Source organism: Erigeron canadensis, chromosome 1, assembly GCF_010389155.1.
Source record: "Erigeron canadensis isolate Cc75 chromosome 1, C_canadensis_v1, whole genome shotgun sequence".
NCBI classification, from domain to species: domain Eukaryota; kingdom Viridiplantae; phylum Streptophyta; class Magnoliopsida; order Asterales; family Asteraceae; genus Erigeron; species Erigeron canadensis.
Window position 1 is genome coordinate 1,328,285 of NC_057761.1, and position 23,860 is coordinate 1,352,144.

The 23,860-nt window shown below is 33.4% G+C and overlaps 4 protein-coding genes across 5 annotated transcripts; all 4 read left to right on the forward strand.

Annotated features, from left to right (window-relative positions):
- The first annotated feature begins 437 nt into the window (after window positions 1-437).
- On the forward strand, window positions 438-5,220 carry LOC122582401 (polygalacturonase At1g48100-like). Its single transcript, XM_043754792.1, has 7 exons — window positions 438-885; window positions 2,426-2,557; window positions 2,953-3,177; window positions 3,269-3,313; window positions 3,390-3,597; window positions 4,179-4,369; window positions 4,573-5,220. Exons 1-7 carry the CDS (start codon window positions 559-561, stop codon window positions 4,966-4,968), a joined length of 1,524 nt encoding a protein of 507 aa, XP_043610727.1. The 5' UTR covers window positions 438-558; the 3' UTR covers window positions 4,969-5,220.
- Window positions 5,221-10,775: 5,555 nt separating this feature from the next.
- On the forward strand, window positions 10,776-12,958 carry LOC122599884 (ubiquitin-40S ribosomal protein S27a). 2 transcript variants are annotated; one of them, XR_006323960.1, is made up of 3 exons: window positions 10,776-11,301; window positions 12,115-12,174; window positions 12,734-12,958. XR_006323960.1 is itself a non-coding variant. In XM_043772490.1 (2 exons), exon 1 carries the CDS (start codon window positions 10,839-10,841, stop codon window positions 11,298-11,300), a length of 462 nt encoding a protein of 153 aa, XP_043628425.1. In that variant the 5' UTR covers window positions 10,778-10,838; the 3' UTR covers window position 11,301; window positions 12,734-12,958. The 2 variants fall into 2 exon arrangements, 1 of the variants encoding a protein (XP_043628425.1); XM_043772490.1 differs by lacking the exon at window positions 12,115-12,174 and having other exon boundaries at window positions 10,778-11,301.
- Window positions 12,959-14,445: 1,487 nt separating this feature from the next.
- Window positions 14,446-18,148, forward strand: LOC122585157 (1,4-dihydroxy-2-naphthoyl-CoA synthase, peroxisomal). The gene is made up of 9 exons (XM_043757264.1): window positions 14,446-14,821; window positions 15,523-15,645; window positions 16,065-16,166; window positions 16,640-16,678; window positions 16,773-16,871; window positions 16,978-17,025; window positions 17,124-17,219; window positions 17,601-17,723; window positions 17,805-18,148. The coding sequence occupies exons 1-9, from the start codon at window positions 14,555-14,557 to the stop codon at window positions 17,919-17,921; spliced, it is 1,014 nt and encodes a 337-aa protein (XP_043613199.1). The 5' UTR covers window positions 14,446-14,554; the 3' UTR covers window positions 17,922-18,148.
- A 1,180-nt stretch (window positions 18,149-19,328) lies between these two features.
- LOC122585158 (ADP-ribosylation factor 2) lies at window positions 19,329-23,772 on the forward strand. Its single transcript, XM_043757266.1, has 7 exons — window positions 19,329-19,415; window positions 20,459-20,626; window positions 21,465-21,535; window positions 22,463-22,582; window positions 22,795-22,913; window positions 23,279-23,360; window positions 23,453-23,772. The coding sequence occupies exons 2-7, from the start codon at window positions 20,479-20,481 to the stop codon at window positions 23,456-23,458; spliced, it is 546 nt and encodes a 181-aa protein (XP_043613201.1). The 5' UTR covers window positions 19,329-19,415; window positions 20,459-20,478; the 3' UTR covers window positions 23,459-23,772.
- Window positions 23,773-23,860: the final 88 nt, after the last annotated feature.

The window sequence follows — 23,860 nt, forward strand, 5'->3', positions numbered from 1 at the left end:
CGTTGGTAGCCCAAGCAGGAAAAATCTCATAAAGGCCAAGCCGATGATTGAACCTCTATCTCATGGGTAAATCAGGGTGCTTCACGACTTCAATTGTGGATCATTGGTGTTATATTTGCCATTTAATAAAAGAAATGGTTGTTTTTGAACAAAAGATTAAAGACGATCGTACAAGTAATAGATCATTGTTAAGCTAATAAAGACAAGGAAGCAAGAGGGGATCACCTTAATTCTTGCTGATAAAGTGAAATCACATGCCAAATTTGCTTAACCAATTTGCCAAAAACCTGCAATAACATATTGCCATTTGGGCAAAAATGGGACCAATTAGTGGGACCATATGTCAAAAACCCAACTAAATTTCACAGAAAAGATAGAAGAAGAAAGTTTAGAATAAAAAAAAGGAATGTCAGGCGCTATCAAACAATCTCTGGCTTTGCAGAGCTACATTACTCTTTGAAGTCCTCTGCCTATATAAACACCAAAAAAACTACTCATTTTGGCCATCTAAAAAACCACCAATTAGATACAAACACACATTCAAACATTTCTATTGACATGGGTGGTTTTAGTTTCCGAAAACTAACATTTACACTTGTCATTGCAATTCTTGTGTGGGCTTCAAGCATTGAAACTTCCAATGCCAGAAGGGGTAAGCATTGGAGGCATGGCACCTTAAGTTCTTTGTACAAGAAAAAAGGAAAGAATCATGGACACCAAGTCATTGTCGAAAAATCAAAACCAAAATCAAAGTCAAAATCGAAACAAAAACAACCGCTCCCAACCCCAGAAGAACCGCAGGCTCCTCCTGCACCACAAAAGGGTTCAAAGTTTAATGTTCTCGATTATGGAGCTAAAGGGGATGGTAGTTCTGACGATACAAAGGTGAGATATACGTTCATGATAAATAACTTATAAGGTGTTTTCTAACAATGTATAGCATTCATGTTTAGAAGACTTAACATATTGATAGAGCAATCTCTATCGATAAACCAGATGTCACGCCGCCATAAATCAACATGTATCCTAAAGTTCATAAGCATATTCCTCATTATGGCTAAAAACTTCAAAAAGGTTTATAACATGGGTCCATAATAACTTTCTCTTACTTCATATTACACTTTAAAACTAAATTGTGTATTCTCTATTAATACCAATTTTTTACAAGCATACCAGTGCATATATATATATGTTTCAAGGTCAACTACATTCGTATCTTAAACTTATCCTTTTGGATCTTAGAATCTAAGATAAATTTAACTGGGAGAATTATTATCAGATTAATCACTCACCATACTATAGAAAATATTATTCCACTAAGGAAGAAACTTGATGGTTAATCGTTTTATGAATACCATGTCACTAAAAAACCTCTGCATCTTTCCCGGTTTAGGAAAATGCTGTTAAGCCGTTTAAGTTGCATTTGTTCAATACCTGGATCCCATTTCCATGGACACATGAAAATGTGATCCGCAATGGAGATCAGAAGGATTAGGTATCGTTGACATTGACATTGACAATGTAGATAAGAGAGAAAATCACATGACGAAAAGAGTCTTAACGCATAGTGTACGTAAAAATATTGCTATATTGGTTCATATTAGTACTTGTTTTCGGTTTTATTTTTGTTTCTTAGTCCTATTTAAATATTAATACTTGCATTGTAACGATATTGTTTAGTTAATTACCCTTCATTTGCATATATATATATTATATATATAAATATCATCACCCTAAGATTACAATTATGCATTCACAATACTTACATTTTCCACATCCACCATCTACTAACCATTTCTACACTTTTTGTTCAGCATAGTAAATGAACTAAAGCAATCATATAAAAGTTCTAAAAAGTAACATATCATTCCCAAAATAAATTCAACAATTCTTTTTGGGAAGCTTCAATAAATACTACATATAAGGACATTCATTTGTCACAAGAATTACAGTTGGTTGCATTTTTTAGTCTATAACTCGTAGAAAAAAGACAAGTGGCTGTTATGTGTTCCCTTTTCTTAAAGTTGCGTACAATCATAAGATAAAGAATTGGAAAAAGAAGAATTAAATCATAACATAAAAGATAACAAGAAATGGATGACAAAAAAGAACAAAATTAAGTAGGACCACTCAGAAGACTCTCATGTGGCAGTTTCTATGGTTTTGATTCCCAACAATAATTGTATGTTGTCAAATGCAAACTACCAATATTTACCGGTTGTGTACGTATATCTCCCATAACGTGTACTAGTAATTAACTTTTTAAGTATGTAAAGGCCGAAAAAATTCAGTGTTACAACTTTGATTAGGGAAATATTATACATAATAATAATAATAATACATATACTCCGTATTAGATAGTAAAACTTAAAGTGAAAACAATTTACTAACCAAGTGAAATGTACTTATGTGTTGCATAATGCAGGCATTTCAAGCCGCATGGGCAGACGCTTGTAAAGTGGAAGCATCAACGATGATCGTGCCATCGGATTACGAGTTCCTCGTGGGACCCATTTCTTTCTCTGGTCCTTACTGTCAAAGAGACATTCTTTTTCAGGTACATTATGCAAATTATATCATCTATTGAAAGTTGACACTAGAGTGGCATTTCGACCCAATTACTTAGTCTTATAGATAGATCGACTTAATTTATTTTAAACTTAAACGGGTCGAATAATTAGATCCAGGTAACAAGTCAAATAGGTTATAAACTGCTTATAATGTATTTATATTGTATACTGCCTCCTAAATATATTAAACATTATTCATATAATTATTTATGGGTTTACCTGGCTCCACTAGTTTTGATTGGTACTAAATTTACCCACTTGGTCGTTTTGACCTGTTACCTGGCCTGCCCATCATTCCACCTGACAAAAGATAATTCCATGAAGGATATGCCTAAAAGAACTAGTAATCTAAAGTCTAAACAATGGATGAATTATATTGCAGCTTGATGGTACAATCATAGCTCCAACAGACTCGAAAGCATGGGGTAAAGGTCTACTGCAATGGCTTGAATTTACAAAACTTGTAGGACTCACAATCAAAGGAAAGGGCACTATTGATGGAAGAGGCTCGGTTTGGTGGACAAAATCTATACTTGATGATCCTGTTGACAATGAAGAGAAATTAGTTGTTGCAATAAACAATATCACCATTACAGAAAATCTACCAGTAAATATTTTGCCCGTCACTTTTGATAAGCGTATATATATGGAATAATCAGTTTATGTTAGTAACTTTTCTTAAATATTGCTTTTGACAGATAAGCAGCTCACTTGATGGAAAAATGCCTAACGTCAAGCCAACGGTAATGCTTTTGCCCGTCACTTTTACAAACGCTTGTAGTGTGAGATGGCATTAATCTTTTCGTATTTCCTATACAGGCACTGAGGTTTTATGGGAGCTTTAATGTGACGGTCACAGGCATAACAATTCAAAATAGTCCTCAATGCCACCTCAAGTTTGATAACTGTGACGGAGTTTTAGTATACAGCCTTAAGGTCTCATCTCCCGGTGACAGTCCCAATACCGATGGAATTCACTTGCAGAACTCCAAGGATGTGCTAATTCACACGGCAGACCTTGCTTGTGGTAAATAACGTTATTTTCTTAAGTTCTACGATTGAATTACTTACATAGCTTCAAATGCCCTTTCAATACCCACACTAGCAATATATTAAAAATTAATGGTAGGCTTCAGGTTCGGTTATAAAGACAAAGTATAAAAAATTTCTAAAGGTTCGGTAAATTTAGTGATATCATTAGACAACCTTATCCAAGCTATTTACAGGTTACATACTTGAAGCATTTCCTAATATAGTCAGATTCATGGCAACCATTCATTCTTGACATTTATCCTCCGAACTCTCAATAATATGATAAGGAATGCTTATAGTGACAAACATGCCTAATCTAAAAGGAATTATGTTGAACCCCGTGACCCCACCAACAGAGAGACATAGCAAAAGTATCTTGTCACATACTTGAACTTCTATCACCTTGTCCATAGCTCAAACAAAAAAGTGTGCACATACAAAAAAGTAAAAGAGTATCTCCTTGTCTATGTTAAACTGAATTGTGAATATCACAATATACATCAAGTGTTATACGACTTATGGGGCCATTGCAGAGAAAATAAACTTGTTCTGACTATAAATAAACGTTGTGTGCAGGGGACGATTGCATATCCATACAAACAGGATGCTCAAACGTATTTGTCCACGATGTCAATTGTGGACCGGGGCATGGCATAAGCATTGGAAGCCTAGGAAAAGATGGCACAACAGCATGTGTCTCCAACATCACTGTCCGCAATGTTAATATGCATAATACAATGACCGGTGTTAGGATCAAAACTTGGCAGGTACATATAGCAAGTACCGATTGCTCTGCAGTCTAATGAATTAAGACATGATTAGAGTGATGGGCATGAACCTAATAATGTTTCAACTGACATTAATTTGCAGTCTCATGAATCAAGACATAATTAAAGCACAACTAAACATTCTACTCAGCTGAGCTTAATCTAGCACACAAAATACTGATTTCAAAATGTTTTTTTTGCAGGGAGGGTCAGGGTCTGTTCAAGGAGTATTATTCTCAAATATTCAAGTATCTGAAGTCGAATTCCCAATCATGATTGATCAGTATTACTGTGACCACAGCAGCTGCACCAACCACACATCAGCCGTGGCTGTTTCAAATATTGCGTATGAAAATATAAAAGGAACTTACACAGTAAAACCAGTCCACGTCTCGTGTAGTGACAACATGCCATGTAGGGACGTAAGGCTGACCGACATTGAACTCAAACCAGTCCCCAAAGGCTATCACATGTACGACCCGTTCTGCTGGCAAGCGTTTGGGGAACTGAATGCACCCACCATCCCAGATATCAGTTGTTTACAGCAAGGCACGCCATCAAGCAGTTGGGATCCTGATGAGTCAGGATGCCCAGCTTAACGCACGTATGACTTGGTGCATCAATTAGCGAGGTCGGTGTAGTTGCTGGCCCCTTTCAGATCATATATAGAGCTGCTTGAAAGTGAGTATATATAGGATTATATTTACATGTAGTATAATAATATATATAAAAATACTAAAAGATTGGTTGTATTAAAGGGATGCTTGATTCATATTACGTTAGATTTGTACACTGGAAAGAAAGTAGTTGTGTCTTATTTATTTAGTTATCAAATCATTGGATGTTAGCAATGTGTGACAGCATTTTTACATTGTTAAATGATCGTGTGCTTACTTACTTAGTTCTCTGCAATGCAAAACTAATGTTCATACCGTTCGGTTACACTTATTGTAATTTATTCTGCATTTTGAAAATTAAGAACATACAGAATAACAATCAATCCCTCTAAAACAACATACAAAGACAATCAGTTCATGTAAAGCAACAATCGATGTTCGTGTTTTTTTTTTTCCGGTAATAACTACATACATGATCCTGTTTGTTGGGTTCATTTACCTCCCTAAACTGACAGCTCCATTGATGACTAAATGTAAGAGCATCCGTGTCGTTTGGAATGACCATCATCTGGCATCATTGGTTCGGGGATGGGTTGTGGTTGCAAAGCCGATCGACTCCCCACTTTTGTTTTCTTCGTTTCACACACACATTACATAATTAAAAAGTAGTACGAGGTTATCCTACACGGAGGTATTGGTGTGTTTACAGTGAGATGAAAATGATGTGACACATATGATTGTATTGGAACGTCTCATCGTCCTCCCCCATTATTATGAGGTAATTCATAATTGGTAATTCTACTCTACTTGTGACAATTATGAGTTCGATTAATATAGGGGTTTTTTTTGGGTGGGTTTTATAGTTTCTATCCCAAACATGGTGATCTCTATTATTAATAAATCTTACAGGTCATATTGTAATTCTTACCTATATAGTATATAATTAAAGATTGAAGTCACATTACAAAAATATAATTATTTTATCTAACTCTTTCTTTATTTAGTCATCATAATTTAAAATTTCCATTTAAGTTTTGACAAAATATTTATCAATTAAAATTAAAGATATCTTCTATATATCTATCTCCAAGTAACCATTTATTTTGAAATTAAAATGCAAAACTACATGTCTATTAGTCTACCTCGCTGGTTTATTGAGTTTATAGTTATAAATACGTAAATTATGTTTTGTTTTTATAGGTTGTAAGTTATATTATTATTACATAGTGATGATGCTAATATTATTATACTTTGAAGCTTGTATAGTCTAATTAATATCCACCTATAACAATTTTTATTAATTACAAATTTATAGTTATGATATTTAATTTGTTCATTATTGAATTCAATATTTGATAATGTTAAGATCAATGTCTGCCTCTTATAACAAATTTTAATTTTGTATTTATTATAACGAAGTATATTTGTAACTTCTCGGATTGCATCCTGGTTGATTAAGATTTTTTAAAAGTTGTATTACTACACATCCTTTTAATTTAATTATGACATCATCATAATTTTTTATTTAAATTTCAAAATATTATTTTCTTAAATATGTATCATTAATATAGATTTTTATTAAATGTCCACATTATGTAAGTTTTAATCACCCTATTTTTCCGTTATAATAGACTAAAAACCATGGTGCTTTTTTTTCTTTCTTTCTAGATAACGTTTTTGTTTTTGTTTTTGACAACCGGATGTGTTTTAACATATGTCCACAACTACAATACTATTGTTTCCGTTTAGTTTCATTTTTTACATAATAATTTATCACAACTTTCAACTTATTTAAAGTTGTTTTTTTTTTACATTTTAATATGACAATATATTTTAAAGTTATCCGGGTATCATTCGGTTTATTTGCAAAGCGTTTATCAGTTCACCCGGGTTGAACCCGGGGTGATTAGCTAGTGTAAAAATAGGATGGATTTATATGCCTTAAAAAAGAAATAGGGTATGTTTGGCGAAAGAGGCTGAGGCTGTAATTAAGGTCTGGAGGTGAAGCCAACGGATAGGGCTGTAAAACTGAAGCTGTCATTTGTATAAAATTGTTTGGCAAACAAGCTCTAATATGTAACTTAAAAATGTATAATTACATTAATGGACATAAAATTTATTTTAATCGAAAAACATAAAAATAAATAAATAAAACTGATTACATAGACAAATTTATTGGTAATATGAAACATTACATTTGTTAAAATTTTAAATAGCATAATTTGCTTTTTGGAACTATATTATACTTCTTACCGATTTTGCAACATCGTTGATTCAATTTATAACAATCAAACGTTAAAAAATGACATAATATTAAATAGAACATGAAGATACTACGTACTAGATGCTAGAATATATAAGTATCATACATGAAATTTAAAAAGTTACAAATATTTAATGTAAATACAGTTGATGATGGAGTACATAACCCTCCATGAAAGATTAGCCTCTACTTTTATTTATTTTTTTCCTTTTTTCTTTTAGCAGAATATTATGAATAATTAATGGATTTTGTATATTAATTCATGAATATGTAGAACGAGCCATCTAGAAGTTAGAAGCACTTTCAACTAAAAACGTTATGAAAATATGAGGGTGTTAAAGTAATTTTTATATGTAAGATAGAGGTTTTTTTTTTAGAGTTTTGTTAATGACAACTCTTAGGGCTGTCAGTGTTAGTTACTTTGATGCATTAAAATTTGTACTTTGTCTTGCGAAAATTCAGGGGGCGGTTATTGATATATAAACATTACTTTTTATGCATGTAATAAGCTGTTAATGACAACCCTTAGGGCTGTCATTATCATTTTTCTTTTTTTTAAAGCTTCCTCTATGAGCTTAATTTCTTTTATAAGTCCTTGGGGCTTTTTTTTTAAAAAAAATAAAAAAAAAGCCCTCACAACAAAGATACAGTAAAACCTTTATAAATTAATAATATTGGAACCAGTATATTTTATTAACTTAGCAAGATATTATTATATCGATAAATTAATAATTAATAATTTAAAGAGGTTCACGTATTCCCTTCAAAATTTTCATGCCTAATGTACATTCAAACATTAAATGAAACTAGAGTCCATAGCAAATTGTTGTCGATACGGTAAGATTCGTTTGAAGATTCCAACCGGCTCAAGTAATTTAAACGACGTAAACTCCGGAGAAGACATTTGGAGCTTGAGAGTTTGATTACGTGTATTCATTATTAGTAAAAAACAGATGTGAATGCATTGCGAGATTATTCTCGTGAAATAATGTATGTTATGAGGTTCAAAACATTGAAGACATTATGACGGATACTGTTCAAAATATAGTTGATGACGAAGTTGAGGATGATACAGTAGTTTTGAATAAGGTCACTCAGAAAAAAAGCATTCTAAGCGGTAAGAACAACTTTTCACAACTTTTTGTTGTCATACGATAAGACAATGTGTCAAATTTTAAGTGTAATGGAGAAACTTAAAGATAAGGGACAGTAGATTTATTTTAGAGTATAAAATATTAGAATTTTGGAGTTTTTAAGAAATTATTAATTTATAGTTTTGATGAGATCTATATATTTATATTGGGGTTTCAAAAAATTTATTATCTTATCATTTTATTGATTGGTGTCCAAGTTTGTACTAGTCCCAACTTAGGATCGGACAAATTATTAATTCTATCGAGGTTATTAATTTATCGATTATTAATTTATAGAGGTTCTACTGTAATATTTATTGTAAGAGCTTTCTTTTAAAAGCTCAATCCTTTAGCCCCTTAGAAGCCTTTAAAAAGCTCTTACCAAACATACACATAGTTAAAGAAAATGTAAAACTCGATTCTCGAGTTTATACTTATAAGAAAGAAAATGATAAAGTTAGATAAGTGAGGAGAAGAAAAAAAAACTATATACATGTTAGGGGTGAGCAAAAACTGAACCGGAAAACCAAGAACCGACAAAACCAAACCGAAAACTGAACGAAATCCATTGGTTTGGTTTTCGTTTTCTAAAAACTGAACGAATCGGTTCGGTTTTTGGTTTCATATGCTAAAAAACCGATCAAAACCGAACCGAAGTAAATATATTTTAAATTTATTTTATTTTTATATCATATTACATTTACATTTATTACTTATAATTTATAAATATGTTAATAATTTTATCTTTTTATTTTTTTATTGTACAAATATATACAAATTGTATATTTTTAATAAAAACGTGCAGTAAAAACAATTCGTTTTATAAAAGTTATACAAATTTTAACACCTAAAAAATATAATTACTTAATAAAAAGCTTCTCTGTATTCGAATTTTTATATCATGTTTTTTTCTTAACAATTGAAAGTTAAATTTATAACATAATATTTTAAAAAAACTTTAAAAAAAAATTATTAAAAAAACCGAAACCGATCCAAACCGAACCGGAAAACCAAGAAACCGAACCGAACAAAAACCGAATCCAATGGTTTTGGTTTTTTAAAAACCGAATAGATCGATTTTGGTTTCGGTTTTAGGCAAAAACCGAACCAAACCGATCCATACTCACCCCTAATACATGTAATGGATTCTCAAGTTTAACAAAAAAAATAAAAAAAAATGAAAGAAATGATAAGAAAAGAAATAGTTTATTAGATTCTTGAGTTTAAATGAAAGGAAAGAAAAAGAAAAAAGCTATAGTTTTACACATCTATTAGATGTAGATTGAAGGTGGAGTGGTAATTTTATATATTTATCCCTTCTTTTCTATCACAATCATGCCAAAACTGACAAGAAAACTTTGGGATTTAAAACCCTTAATTTTTTTTATCTTTTCTTTTTAAAAAAAACTCAAGAATGAAAATTTTAAAAAAATTTCTATCACTTCTTTTCTTATTTTATATATAAAAAAAAAACTCAAGATTATAATGTAAATGAATGTCAAATTAAACCGATTTTGAATTTTGAAAGTTGATTTGGTTTTTGTATTTTTTTGGTTTGGTTTATACCCAAACCGATTTCTCAATTGGATTTATGATTTGATTTATGAATAGATATCTCAACAGGAGGTCAAATTAACATTACTTTGCTTAAATACATTGAAATAAAATTACTAATTGACTTTGATTCTTTAGATGTTGAAAAATGAAATTTATGCCCTTTTTTTTTTAAAGTCAAAGTGAAATTGATCAACCACGTTACTTGTGACCAAAAAAACACATTGTTAGCCTCGTCAAAGGTGGAGAAAGGTTCTTCCATTGACTAAACTTGGACGTGAGAATAAGTATGAGTTTTTGTATTAGAAAATTTAATAGCAAAATATGGTTAGTTAGAGTTGTAATAAATGAGAATTTGAGATCGCCTATTTATAGCATTTGTCTTAGGCTTTCTCGTATCCATTGGACAATAACGAGTTTAATCTTAGCAGTTGGTCCTTCTATTGTGGTGGTTCATCGGACTTGTTGGTTTATCTGACATGTTTATTCATCTGACTTAGTGGTCCATATGATATGTTGGTCTATCTGTTCTGTTGGTTATAACTAACTAATCCATGTGATTTGTTGATCTACATACCTTCAGGTGTTTACTAGATTGAGTATAAATAATTGTTCTTGCATTTTTTTTTTTTTTATTTGTATAACTCACCGCTAGTAAAGTATAGAGATAGTAGGGATAAAAACTTTAACAAACGATTGACATAAAACAAAACAGAAAAACGAAATTTTCTATCGAGTAAAGTGTTCTCCATATAAAAGAAGCCCATTTCACTAACCCATTTAAACTATCAATAACCAAAAGCCCAAAACCTGAAACCCTAACCATATAAAATCCACTCTTCCCCACATTTCACCACCAACCCTAATTCCAAACCACCAGCAGCAGCAGCCAGAGAGCAAACATGCAGATCTTCGTGAAAACCCTAACGGGGAAGACGATAACCCTAGAGGTTGAGTCTTCCGACACCATCGATAACGTCAAGGCCAAGATCCAAGACAAGGAAGGCATCCCACCCGACCAGCAGCGCCTCATCTTCGCCGGCAAGCAGCTCGAAGACGGCCGCACCCTCGCCGACTACAACATCCAGAAGGAGTCCACTCTCCATCTCGTCCTCCGTCTTCGTGGCGGCGCAAAGAAGAGGAAGAAGAAGACGTACACCAAGCCAAAGAAGATCAAGCACAAGCACAGGAAGGTCAAGCTCAGCGTCTTGCAGTTCTACAAGGTCGATGATTCCGGCAAGGTTCAGAGGCTGAGGAAGGAGTGCCCCAACGCCGAGTGCGGTGCTGGAACGTTCATGGCCAACCACTTTGATCGTCACTACTGCGGCAAGTGCGGCCTCACTTACGTCTATCAGAAGGCTTGAGGTTGTTTCCTTTTCTTTCGATATTTATATTACCTTTTTATTGTTTAATATTTTTAATATATGATATACAGTGCATTGCTCGGTGTGTGTGTGTGTGTGTTTTTTTATATTAAAATTGTGTTACTACAGAAATGGATTTTTGTGGTATTAAACCTTCTTTATAACTGATTGGATTTTGTGAGTTTTTGAGAAAGAAACAATTTTTGAGTTATAGTCAGTGTTTCGGATAAGCGTTTAGCTACTTGCTGTTCTTAGTTTTGCATAAGGTTATCTTTTGTTTTTATACAGTATGCGTAAGCTTGTATGTGTGTTAATATATGTGTTATCTTTAGAATTACGGATAGCTTTTAGCTACTTTCTTTTTTTGCTTTTATCTTAAGATGTCTTTCATTTGGTTGAGCTGTTTTGATCATTTAGATGGCTGTATCTAAACTAGAACTGATTTTCATCTGTAGTATTAAAGAATGTGTAACCTTGTATATACTTGAATTATATGGGTTATAGTTTATGTTTGAAATTGCACTTTGCTACTTACCGTTTTTAGTTTTTTCCATGATCAGAATTTTAGTATATACTTGTAAATGTGTTGTGTAGTGATAGACTGTTTTATAACTGCTTTGATTTTGTTTTATTGTGACATTTTTTTCTTAATAGAAAGGAAAAATACTCAAGATATGGTTTTGCTGTTTTTGATTGAATTTTACTTAATGCTGTTTTTTGTTTTGCTCTGAACATTTTTCTTTTCTTCGTATGGCTGAGCTGTTTTCATCATATTGAATGCTGCATCTAATAAAGAACTGATTTTCCTTTATAGTTCAAGGATATGCATTAGCTTGTATATGCATGAATACATGGGTTATAGTCTCTGTTTTGGGTAAGCATTTTGCTACTTCCCGTTCTTAGTTTTGCACCCAGTATATCTTTGATTTGCTTGAGCTGTTTTATTTCTATAGATGGTTGTGTTTGAGATTTCATTTTGACTTGTTGCCTTAAAGGCATCTTTAATTTCTCTGAGCTATTTTGATCCAGATGGATGTATTTAAATAAGAACTGATATTCATTTAAACATTTGTAGTTCAAGAATATGTGCAGACTTATATATGCATGATTTTAATGGGCTGAAGATGGTGATTTGGATAGAGTTTTGCCACTTGCCCTTGTTTTGCTCTATGGATGTCTTTGATTATGCCTGAGTTGTTATGATCTTATAGATGTTTGTATCTAAATATGAACTTGTGAATGTGCTGTGTTTTTTGTAAGCTTGGTATGGTTACTTGTTGAAAGTGCGATTACATTGTTTAATTTAAGTGGTAAATTGTTGTAATAGTCTGTTTAGTGAATAGAGTTTTTTAATTTGAATTGTAGCTTATTTTAAGGCGTTTGTTTTTGCGTAATTAGTGATGTTGACATCAGCTTTATTTGTGAATGCACAGACATGAAGGAAAGCTGCTGAGTGCACTGCTGGATCTTTTATGGCTGGATCATTTTGGTTGTCACTGTTGTGGCAAATGTGGTTCAATGTAGGTTTTTACCATAAGGCTTAGTTTTTGTTGAATCTAGTAGACTGTTTTTTTATTCTGAAGAATGTGGCTACTTTGATTAATACCCAAATGATTATGATGTTGCTACTTATTTCTGAGTTTAAATGCTTTTGTTAATTTACTTGTGCTAAGTTTTCTCGGTTTGAATGTGGTTGCTCATTTTCTAAGTTTCTGCTTGGTTTAGATTGTCTGGATATGGTAAGTTTTTTGATGCTGATGGCTAATGGTTATTTAGTTAGTATTAAAGAGATTTGGGTTTTTGGATTAAGGTGTTTCAGTGGACATTCCTAGGACCCAGTGGTTTAAGACTGGGCTGGTTGTTGCTTGGATCATCCAGAAACCGATTACACAATGAAATTTGATCTGTAAACCTGCCCTTGGAAATCTGGATCTGATTCAGGCGGGTTTTAGTGTCTGGTTTGACCCGAAGTTGGTTAGAGTCAATCCCAAGGTTTGGGTCTAATGCTTGCTGTTTCTTCTTTATACTGCCTTTAAATGTTCTCCAGGGCACAAGCAATCAGGCTATTGCTTTAAACCACTGTTATTATTCACTCTTTCAAATTCATAAAGTAGCATTTTTAGCACTGCTTTATCATCATAGATGGGGCATTGGCCTCACAATTCCATATACTGTGCGTTATTCAGTATTTTGACAACAAGAGTAGATGCATGTTTTGTTGACATGTTATCTGGTTCATGGCTGCCATGGTTCTACTGTTCTGCATATTCTTGCAGATTACGTAGTGGTAAGTTTACTGCCCAAATGAACATCTCCAAATGAGAATATAAGACCCAAAGCCAACCTAGGAGTTTGAAGCTGTCGAGATTCCAACTTCAACACTATTAATGAGTATGACCACATTATCATGTACTTCTTAAATAGTTTTATAACTAGTAATCACAAAAAAGTAAACATTACTTATGAGCATGGCTACTTGGCTAGTAGTAGTTAACGCTTTATAGAGAAGATGGGTTGAAATCTCCCATTTCAGTAGTTAAAACGCTTTTTATCCTTATTTGCTTTCTATTTTGGTCAAATATGCCGGAGAGCATTGCAGTTCAAGACCACCGGAAGTATCAGCTGCACTGCAGATGGAGATGTTAAAAGCCATTGTGCTGATGGTCCAACACAACAATCTTTGGAAGATGACTGTGGAACAACTCTTGGGTGTTGTTTATATATTGATTAATGCGTGGCAAGCATCATTTCTTTAGCTTCATATTCACCAATTACCATCAATTTTATCACATGGATAATGTTGTTGTAGGCCAATTTTAGACGTACATTTAGCTAGAAAAAAAAAAGAACACCACAGAGATTTCTCCATATATTAATGGGTTGACGAATAATAGATCTTCGACTCACATGTATTTGATTTAATAAAAGTATATTTTCTGGGCATTTCAAAATTGTTTTTCGAGCTATCCAAATCACTTTATGTTTCTCATACCTCTTCCACTTATATAAACTTGACAATTTCCAGAACATATACAATGATTTTCATATTTGGTGAAAAGTATAGTAAATAGTTGTATATTTTTGAATAATTGCAAAAAGTCAAAAGAAGCCCATGTTGTAATACCTTATCGGATAAGATAAACAGAAATCTTGTAAACACACTCTCATATCCTAATACAAAACCAAACTATCATACAAAAAAAACCCGACCATTTTCCCTCCATTTCCGTATTTGTCCAACAACCCATTATCATATGGCCACTGAAAATCAAGAAAAGGACTTGCTCACTGTCACCAGGAGAGTTGCAGCCCTCACTAACCACCTCCTTCCTTCATCGCATTCGATTTCCCCGGCTATAAGTTCGTCTAGTTGCAGTAGTTCTTCGATAAATGATAGCTATCACCGGATTCACGGAGAAGTCCCAGATCATAGTCCTGTTTGGAAAGTAGCCTGTGATGAGTCTGAGAAAGAGTTCACTGACATTATTTATGAGAAAGCTGAAGGTGAAGCCATTGCTAAGGTTAGTAAGTGTACTTTTGATATGTACTATGTTGTTTTAGTTTTTAGTTTTTTAAATAGATTTTAGTCTCGTGTATACATGAGTTAATGTACACATTTCTTAATTCAATTATTTATATTGACAAGTAGTGTAAGCTAAATGCGGCAAAATAGTTTCAAAAACTTGATGAGAATTGGCATTGTTGATCAATACATTTAAGGACGGTTGAATGGTTAGTACAGAAGTCGTTTAAGATAAGAAATGGCTACTTAGATTCAACCAACTTGATTAGGGTATAATTTTAGAAAGAAATTACAAACGAAGTCTGCAATAGGAGAAGGATCGGTGGTGACCCTTTTTATGCGTTTTTCACTTTAAGTACTTAATGTGAGGACAAAATGGCACCAAGCATGAATATTATCATAACCATTATGAATCAGTTATCAGGGTTAGGATCATGAGCATTTGCTAAGGGTAGGTATTGATTGATACACAACCACTTGAAATAGTAAGGTCACATTATGTGTATATTTCCCAAACACTCCTGAAATGATGTGTTTGGAGTAGGCTTAAAATCAGTTATCTGATCAACAATTGACGGGTCACAATCTTGTATTTTGAATCTCAGTTTAGCTCAAGTTCATTAGGATTCTTTTAGAGTGCATATCAATCTCCAAGGAGATGAGTTTTTATGTTTGTTAACATATCCCGTCTGTTTTTAGATAACAATAAATAGGCCCGAGAGAAGAAATGCATTCAGACCACACACAATCAAGGAACTAATTCGTGCTTTCAATGACGCCAGAGATGACAGTACGATAGGTGTCATCATTCTCACAGGAAAGGTACCCGTTTATCCTCAACTAATAGCACTATCAAAATGTCGAAGGTTTGGATCTGTAGCTACTCTGAGAATTTTCATATACATTCTGCTTATTATACGTGTTCATAAACTACATACAGTTTGGACCTAAACTATTTTGTGCTGGTAGTAATAATTCACAAGTCTGCTACAAATAATCTATGCAATATCTTTTACATGAACGGCTTTGTAGATCATGACAAGTTTATACATGATCTACATTCAAAGGACTTCACACTTGTCTGTCATGTGAGAGTCATTGGACCATTGCAAGTATCAAATTAGAGCATTGGAATATACTTGCTTGAATGATTATCACATATTTTTTTTGAACATGAATGATTATCACATATTAACTAGTGGTTTACACATGCTTAAATAACCAACTTTAACCTGTTTCAGGGAACCAAAGCTTTCTGTAGTGGTGGTGATCAGGCACTTAGAGCTGGAGATGGTTATGCTGATTTTGAAAATTTTGGCCGGCTTAATGTTCTTGATTTACAAGTAAAGCTCATACTATATCTGTTAGCTTATTCGTTACTAGGAGACATGGCAATTTTGATTCATTATATATTGAGTCGATCTGGCTATCCTTTAATTGTAATGGTTCATATCAGATAATCAGAGATTCTAGTTAAAAGGGAACGTTTCTGACGCTGAAACAGGTTGAAACTAACCACAAGTATACAACCTCCGAAATTGCTTTACGCTGAAAGTTAGAGTACTATTTTAATCATATTCAACAGATTATATTATTTATACAAAAGGTCAAAGAGTGTTTTAGGTCAGCTTAACATATACCAATCAGCCCAATCCGACTATTGCCACCTCTACCCGCCATTTCCAACTAACGTTGAAACTGCAACACCAATATTTCTATGAATTAATTTTAACATTCTGTTCTCTTTCCACTTAACTTGATTTATATAAGAAAACCTTATTGGCTGATTTGACGAGTGTATTTTATCTCACTATAGGTGCAGATTCGGCGGCTTCCAAAGCCAGTAATAGCGATGGTAATATAAGCTGTTACTACTTTCGACTTGACAAGCTTGCTGCTTTGTTCATCTGGTCTATTACAAAGTAACACTATTTTTCGCCTCTAACAAGGTTGCAGGATATGCCGTTGGTGGAGGGCATGTGCTGCATATGGTCTGTGATCTAACCATAGCAGCAGATAACGCTATTTTTGGTCAAACGGGCCCTAAGGTGAGCTGTTCAGCATACTTATATTTGATAATGACCGAGTCTATTAATCATTTGATGGTTATTAGTCAACTAACACATCAGTTGTGTTGGTATGTGCATCTGAAAGGTGGGAAGCTTTGACGCTGGTTATGGGAGTTCGATAATGTCACGATTGGTGGGTATCCTATCTATAACAGAAAATTAAAAAAAATAATCAGATTGTTTTTAGAGTCATTTTTCTCTTTGATTATCCATCTTTTTTTGGCTAACCAGGTAGGACCCAAAAAAGCTCGCGAGATGTGGTTCTTGGCACGTTTTTACACTGCTCAAGAAGCAGAAAAGATGGGACTAATCAACACAGTTGTCCCTGTAAGTTCATATTCACTCAAATAATCATAATCTATGGTCGTGTTTTCATTCATGCATCTTTGGTTCTATAGGTCATAAAAGCCCAGAATGGATGGGTTGGGTAATGGGTCAACATATATAACTTTCAAACATGTCGTAACGTGTGACTGAGACACTTTTTTGTTCAAAATTTATGTTTTTGATAAGTATTTAGTGTGTGAATTATGATTGTAACAACTATGCTAGTACCTTATATTAAAGGTAATTTCATAACTGACACAGACTCGAGAAGTTGTAGCACTTACATAACATACAATTTTCGACCTGTTTTTTTCTAGCTGGGTGGGGTTGGATTTTTATAACAGCTCCGTTGCTAACGAAAGATCTTTTATCCTGGGTCAGCTAGAAAACCTAGAACAGGAAACAGTTAAATGGTGCAGGGAGATCATAAGAAACAGCCCAACTGCCATTCGGGTATTAAAAGCATCCATAAATGCAGTCGACGATGGGCATGCTGGACACCAGGTATTATCAGTTTTGTGTACTTCAGTTTCTTTCTTTCCTTTTACTCGTGTTAATAAATCGTCCATGAGATAATTTGTTCAGGAAGTAGGAGGAAATGCAACTCTCATTTTCTATGGCACTGAAGAAGGTAACGAAGGCAAAACAGCCTACATGGAACGTCGACCACCAAACTTTTCAAAGTTCCCTCGACGACCTTAACTTCATTGAATCTTCTTAGACTAAAAGTTCTTGTGGTAGCTTCATTGTTGTATCGTGCGGTTATAAAGTGCCAGGAATTGGGTACTGAAATAAGGCATAGAGCAAATGTATCCTTCTCTTACTTTATATTTTTTGATCATTCTAAGCCATGTATCATTCCTTATTGTCATACTCATAATCATTCAAACCATTTTTCTGAGGTTAGCCATACTTTTTTGGGCATCTAACCAACTTGTCTTTGGTAGCAACGTTTGTTTGTTGGGTTCATTAGGCAAGACATGGCTGGTTTTTTTTTCAAGTTAGTAATTAAATGTCAATGCTCGGATTTGAAAGAATCTCCAAAGATACAAAGCCTCTCACCTTTCTTTAGACCACTAGACGAGCCCTATATATTCAAATAGTGTTAGAATTTGATGACTATCTTTAAGTTACCAATTTGAACCTACATAAAAGATTACATTAAGAAAACTTGTTCAATAATAAGGTCAACAAATTTGAACCAATATTCAAATGCTTTTTTTTTATATATATTCTTTGCGATTAAAATTTATGGGATTAAAATTTAAGATGTTGCTAACAATGTGCTGACACTTAGCATATCGTTGTAGATGATAATAATAAAACTACATAATACTTAGTTCGCTAGCAAAGTCCTAAAATTAATAAAGTGATATCTGGAGGCGTTAAATAGTTTCGTTTGTTTGCTGGACATTTTGTACTACAAAAGTGACACCAATGGCACTACCTCGTCGGTTAATCGATCATATCAATTGGCTATAGGTGATCTCTTTTATATACAAGTAAATATGTATCTACTATTCCTTTATAATGATTATTTACCCCCTATTTTAAGAAAGAGTTAGAAAATAGTTAGATGAGAAATTACTAGATTGCCCTTAATAAACAACCTTTAAGGAAAAAGTTATCAGATATTATCAAAATTACCCTTAATGAATTAATTTACACTTTAAACTCTTATCTTCTAAAATATCACTATCACCATTGTATTACCTTACACGGTTAGACCACTTGACACCATTTGTCGATGTCATCGATCACCACCCATCACCGACACCACTAAACCACCGTCGCTGTCACCGCCGCCACATTGCGCGGGTACAATGCTAGTATACGTGTGTGTAAAATAAAGTGATAAAGATGGAACTGATTAAACGAAACTTATTAGAAGTATTGGAAGGGCTCTCAACTTCTGATCACCACAATATTTTTGATCCACATATTAAATCTGGTGAAAAGTAAGTATTTTACGGTAAAAAAAAAAAAAGGTGGATAAAAAAAAGTGAAGGGTAAACAGTAAATTAATCTGGTGTGAGATATGATTTGATATGAAAATCAATTAATATTTATTTAAATCTCGTTGACGTATCTCTCTATATAATTCATCAGGTAGCCCCCTTCTGTTTCTCCTCCTTGTTTCTCTCTTTCTTGATCGATCCCTCTCCATCTAAACACACAACAATTACCTTTTCTCAGGTATTAACTAATCTAATCTAATCTTTTTTCCGCCTTTTCCATTTTATTCTCTTTTTTCGGTTTATTATATTCATTAATTAATCTGCTTTCAGATCTCTTTCTGGTAACAATTCATATATTTCACTAATCCATTCAACAAATCTGTATATATATATGCCTGATCTGTATCTATAGGTTTTTGATTGTCGATCTATTGTTTGAATCATCATTTTGTGTAAACTAGTTATGCTTTTTCAGATCAGCTTATATTTGTCTGTTATGATTTGTATATGTATATATTATATATAATTATCTGTATCTATAGGTTTGGAATGTTGCTCTATTGTATGATGAATCATCATTTTGTGTAAAACTAGCTCTGTTTATAAAATTAGGCTGTATTTGTGCCGTGTCATTTGTAATTATATATATATTATGTATCTATAGGTTGAAGATATGGATCTATTGTATGAATCATCATTTTGTGTAAGACTAGCTCTGTAAATAAGATTAGCTATGATCTTCTTCAGATTAGGCCGTATTTGTGCGGTGTGATTCGTAATTATATATTTTCTGCATTTATAGGCTTTGAATTGTGGTCTAATGTATGAAATATTGATATCAATTTGTGTAACTAGTATTTTTGTAGAGGTTTAATTGAAGATCCTATAGATTTAATCAATGTAAGGAGGAACGGGTGGTTTTATGTTTGGAAATCGGCAGTTAGGTTTTATTCTGATCTCCTCGGGTTTAGTTTGATCGTAATGTTTTAAACGGTTTTGTTGTAGCTTCAATGATGATTTGCATGTGAACAATGTAGAATTTGTCAATTGCTAATCATCAGGTGGTAACTGTAGTTTAAGTCTGAATACGATACAGTAAAACTTTTTAACAGTGATCTTACAAAAAGTTTGTGGACCACTATTGATAATGTATACATCATGAGATCAGCAGATCTGTTAGATTTAGATAAATTTTAGAAAATGTTATGCAGTAATTTTTTGTTTACTGTTTTAGTGTTGTAGTGTCGGTTCAATTTACGTGATTTGGTTTATCATCTGCAGGGATCCTTGCAAGAAATAGAATGGGGCTAACATTCACCAAACTCTTTAGCCGGCTTTTTGCCAAGAAAGAGATGCGTATCTTGATGGTGGGTCTCGATGCGGCTGGTAAGACAACCATTTTGTACAAGCTCAAGCTTGGTGAGATCGTCACAACAATCCCTACCATTGGTATGTCCATTTCTTACTTAGCTCATTTTGCAAAATTATGTCACATTTTTAATCTGGTTCTTAAAAAGGTCAATGGTCGTGTTTGTATAACGTAGTTTTATGCATACTGCTTCTTACAACATTGAATGTGTATAAGCAAAGTAAACTGTGAACACTAATACAAGATTGGTGAGAATTACACGTATTTGATGAAAGATATGGGGCTCAAGCTCAGTATATCTGAAGTCTGGAGTATGTGCGGAACTGTATCGTGACATGTGAATATGGCTTATGGCAACCATAATACATGGCTGTCCTGTTCATTTACCATGGTTTTCTCTCTCAAATTCCGTATGTCAGATCTGCTCGTCAAAACATATCTCAGAAAGCTTAAAAAATTTGCGACACACTGATACTTTATTGTCATAAGACATTTTAATATCTTTAAAGTTGTAATCTCCTTTCAACATCCAGAAAAATGGATGTCTTTAAACACTCGGTGTGAGGTCTCTGACTGCTTGTATGCCCCCTTTGCATCTGACAATTAAATAGATTCTTGGATCTTCTTCATGAGATTAAGAAAAATACTCTTTTTAGACTCTACTTTTTTGGTGGCACCAAATGAATTTTTTATATCAAGGTTGAATTTGTGTTACACTTGTGTCTTGTGATTAAAGATAGGCCATAAGAGTTAAAAACAACAAAAGTGAGCTTTGCGGGAACTTATGACTTTCCTTTTGGTTATACTTTGTCAAACTTGTAAAGTTGTAATTGGAAAGCAATTTCATCCCATCAACAGAGAAGCTCTCAGCTGTTGGCATTAGTTTAGTTTCTCACCTATGATATTGATTCTATGCAGGGTTTAATGTGGAGACTGTTGAGTACAAAAACATCAGCTTCACTGTCTGGGATGTAGGGGGTCAAGACAAGGTGTGAATATTTTTTTTGGTTTACAATTTTTAGTTGGGGTCTAGTAATCCATTTTATAGGTGGAAATCTTGACCCCATACTTATGATTGGTTGATTTGGGTTGTGTTTTATCATATGATTCAAATAAAAAAGTTAGCTGAAAAAGGAATGGGTAAAGTGGTTTACAAGCTGCCTAATGTCTGTTATGGCATACAACTTTCTATAATTGTTTTATAGGACATATTAGATTATAAATATGGTTTTTACAGTAGTAGTATTATGGTTCCAGTTCAAATAAAACAAGTGTTAAAGTTAAACAAATAACACAATTCGTTTCTCTTAATTGAAAATCATTGTGCATCATGAAAATCTTCATTCTTCAGTGTATATACTTGTATGAATTCTCCATCAGTTTTATCATAATGGTCAAGATCTTATCCTATTTACTTTACTTTAATACTTGTCTTAAAATAACCAGCCCCATAGTATTACATATTGGCTATCTTTTATCATAATGGTCAAGATCGTATCCTATTTGCTTTACTTTAATACTTGTCTTAAATTAACCAGCCCCATAGTATTAAACATTGGCTATCTAGGCTATCTATATGAAATTAATCAAGCATGGATAAGTAATTGTTGGTGGGTCAACCTGTTCCTTTTTTAGTGATACTAATAAATACACCTTGTTTCAAATTGAACATGTTCTGATTCGTTAAGCATTCTGCCTAATTCTCCATCTTGCTACCTCTAATTTAATTGTATATTAGTATCTGAGATCTGCAAAGAACTAGCTTTTAAACTCCCCATCTGTGATTTTTTTGTCTGAAGCATGATTATGTTTCTAGAGTTGTATCGTTATCTCTGTTTCTTTCTCAAGACACATTTATATTGCTGCTTAAGTACATATACACGTAAAATGCTAATAACTAAACATTTTAAATGTAGATTCGACCACTATGGAGGCACTACTTTCAGAACACACAAGGTCTTATCTTTGTGGTTGATAGCAATGACAGGGATAGAGTTGTTGAGGCAAGAGACGAGCTACATAGGATGTTGAACGAGGTAAGTTTGCATTATCACTCCTTGTGCGATCTATAAAACATCAGTGGATTTGATGAACTTGACATTCATCTTTATGCTTTGCACGTGTTTCAACAATAGTGGCAACACTTTTTAGTTCAAATACTAGCTGGCTGACTCCTGTCTAGAATAATATAGACATAATTTTTATAATGACCAGGGTAGTGTATTTATTGATACAATCCTTCTTGCAGGATGAGCTTCGAGATGCAGTCTTGCTCGTGTTTGCTAACAAACAAGATCTTCCAAATGCAATGAATGCTGCTGAAATCACTGATAAGCTCGGTCTCCATTCCCTCCGACAGCGCCACTGGTAAATTTTTGTTTTATAAAATACTTGATCTCGAGTTACCAAACGGTCAGGGTAATAGATCATAACAGGTAATTTCTGGGTTGGTTGACTGCAAACATTTGGTTTCCAAATTTATTGAGTTTTAATTTACAGTTAGTGTGTCAAATACGATTGCAAAAATTTTTTTTTCCCAATAATAATCATATAGTTTTGACTTGAATGATTTACGTGACTTTATTCATTGAAACTACACATGTTTGACGTAATTATATTGTTTTGTATGCTACTTGTATGTTAGTTTACTTTTTTTCACCTAAAGGGTAAAAAAGGAAATGTAAGTTCAAAATTTGCCACCTCAACCTTACCTTTCCATTGATTTTCTTCAGGTACATCCAGAGCACCTGCGCAACCTCTGGAGAGGGACTCTACGAGGGTCTGGACTGGCTTTCAAACAACATTGCTAACAAGGTACGTAATTTGCAAGATCATCTATAGAACTGGTTTTCTTCTGTACTGTTATGTTTTTAATCGTCATGTTTTCTGGTCTCCTTTTGTTACAGGCATAGGGTGATATTGAATGTGGACCTTGGATGTGAGCTTTTGCTTTAGGTGGTGATGTTCTTGTCCTCCACTTTATCTCTTGTTCTTGTCTGAGCTGTGTGCGATTATGGGATTCCTTCGTTAAACAGCTTTTTGTGCTTTTGTGGTAGCAATGTGTCTGATATGATATATGGTTGTATTGCAAGTATCTTTAAAAGTATTGTTGCGTAGGTTTTGCTTCATAAACCTAAAAGTGTAAGAGGTTAATTTTGACTGTGTTCTATATGTCTCCCAGATAATATTTTTGCTTATATGCTATTCTCAGTTCATTTTGCAGAAAGACGAGATGTGACTGTTAATTAGAAATTTGTTTTACACTTCCACCTAACGAATTATGTTTTCTTCTTGAAATTATATTATCTGGCATT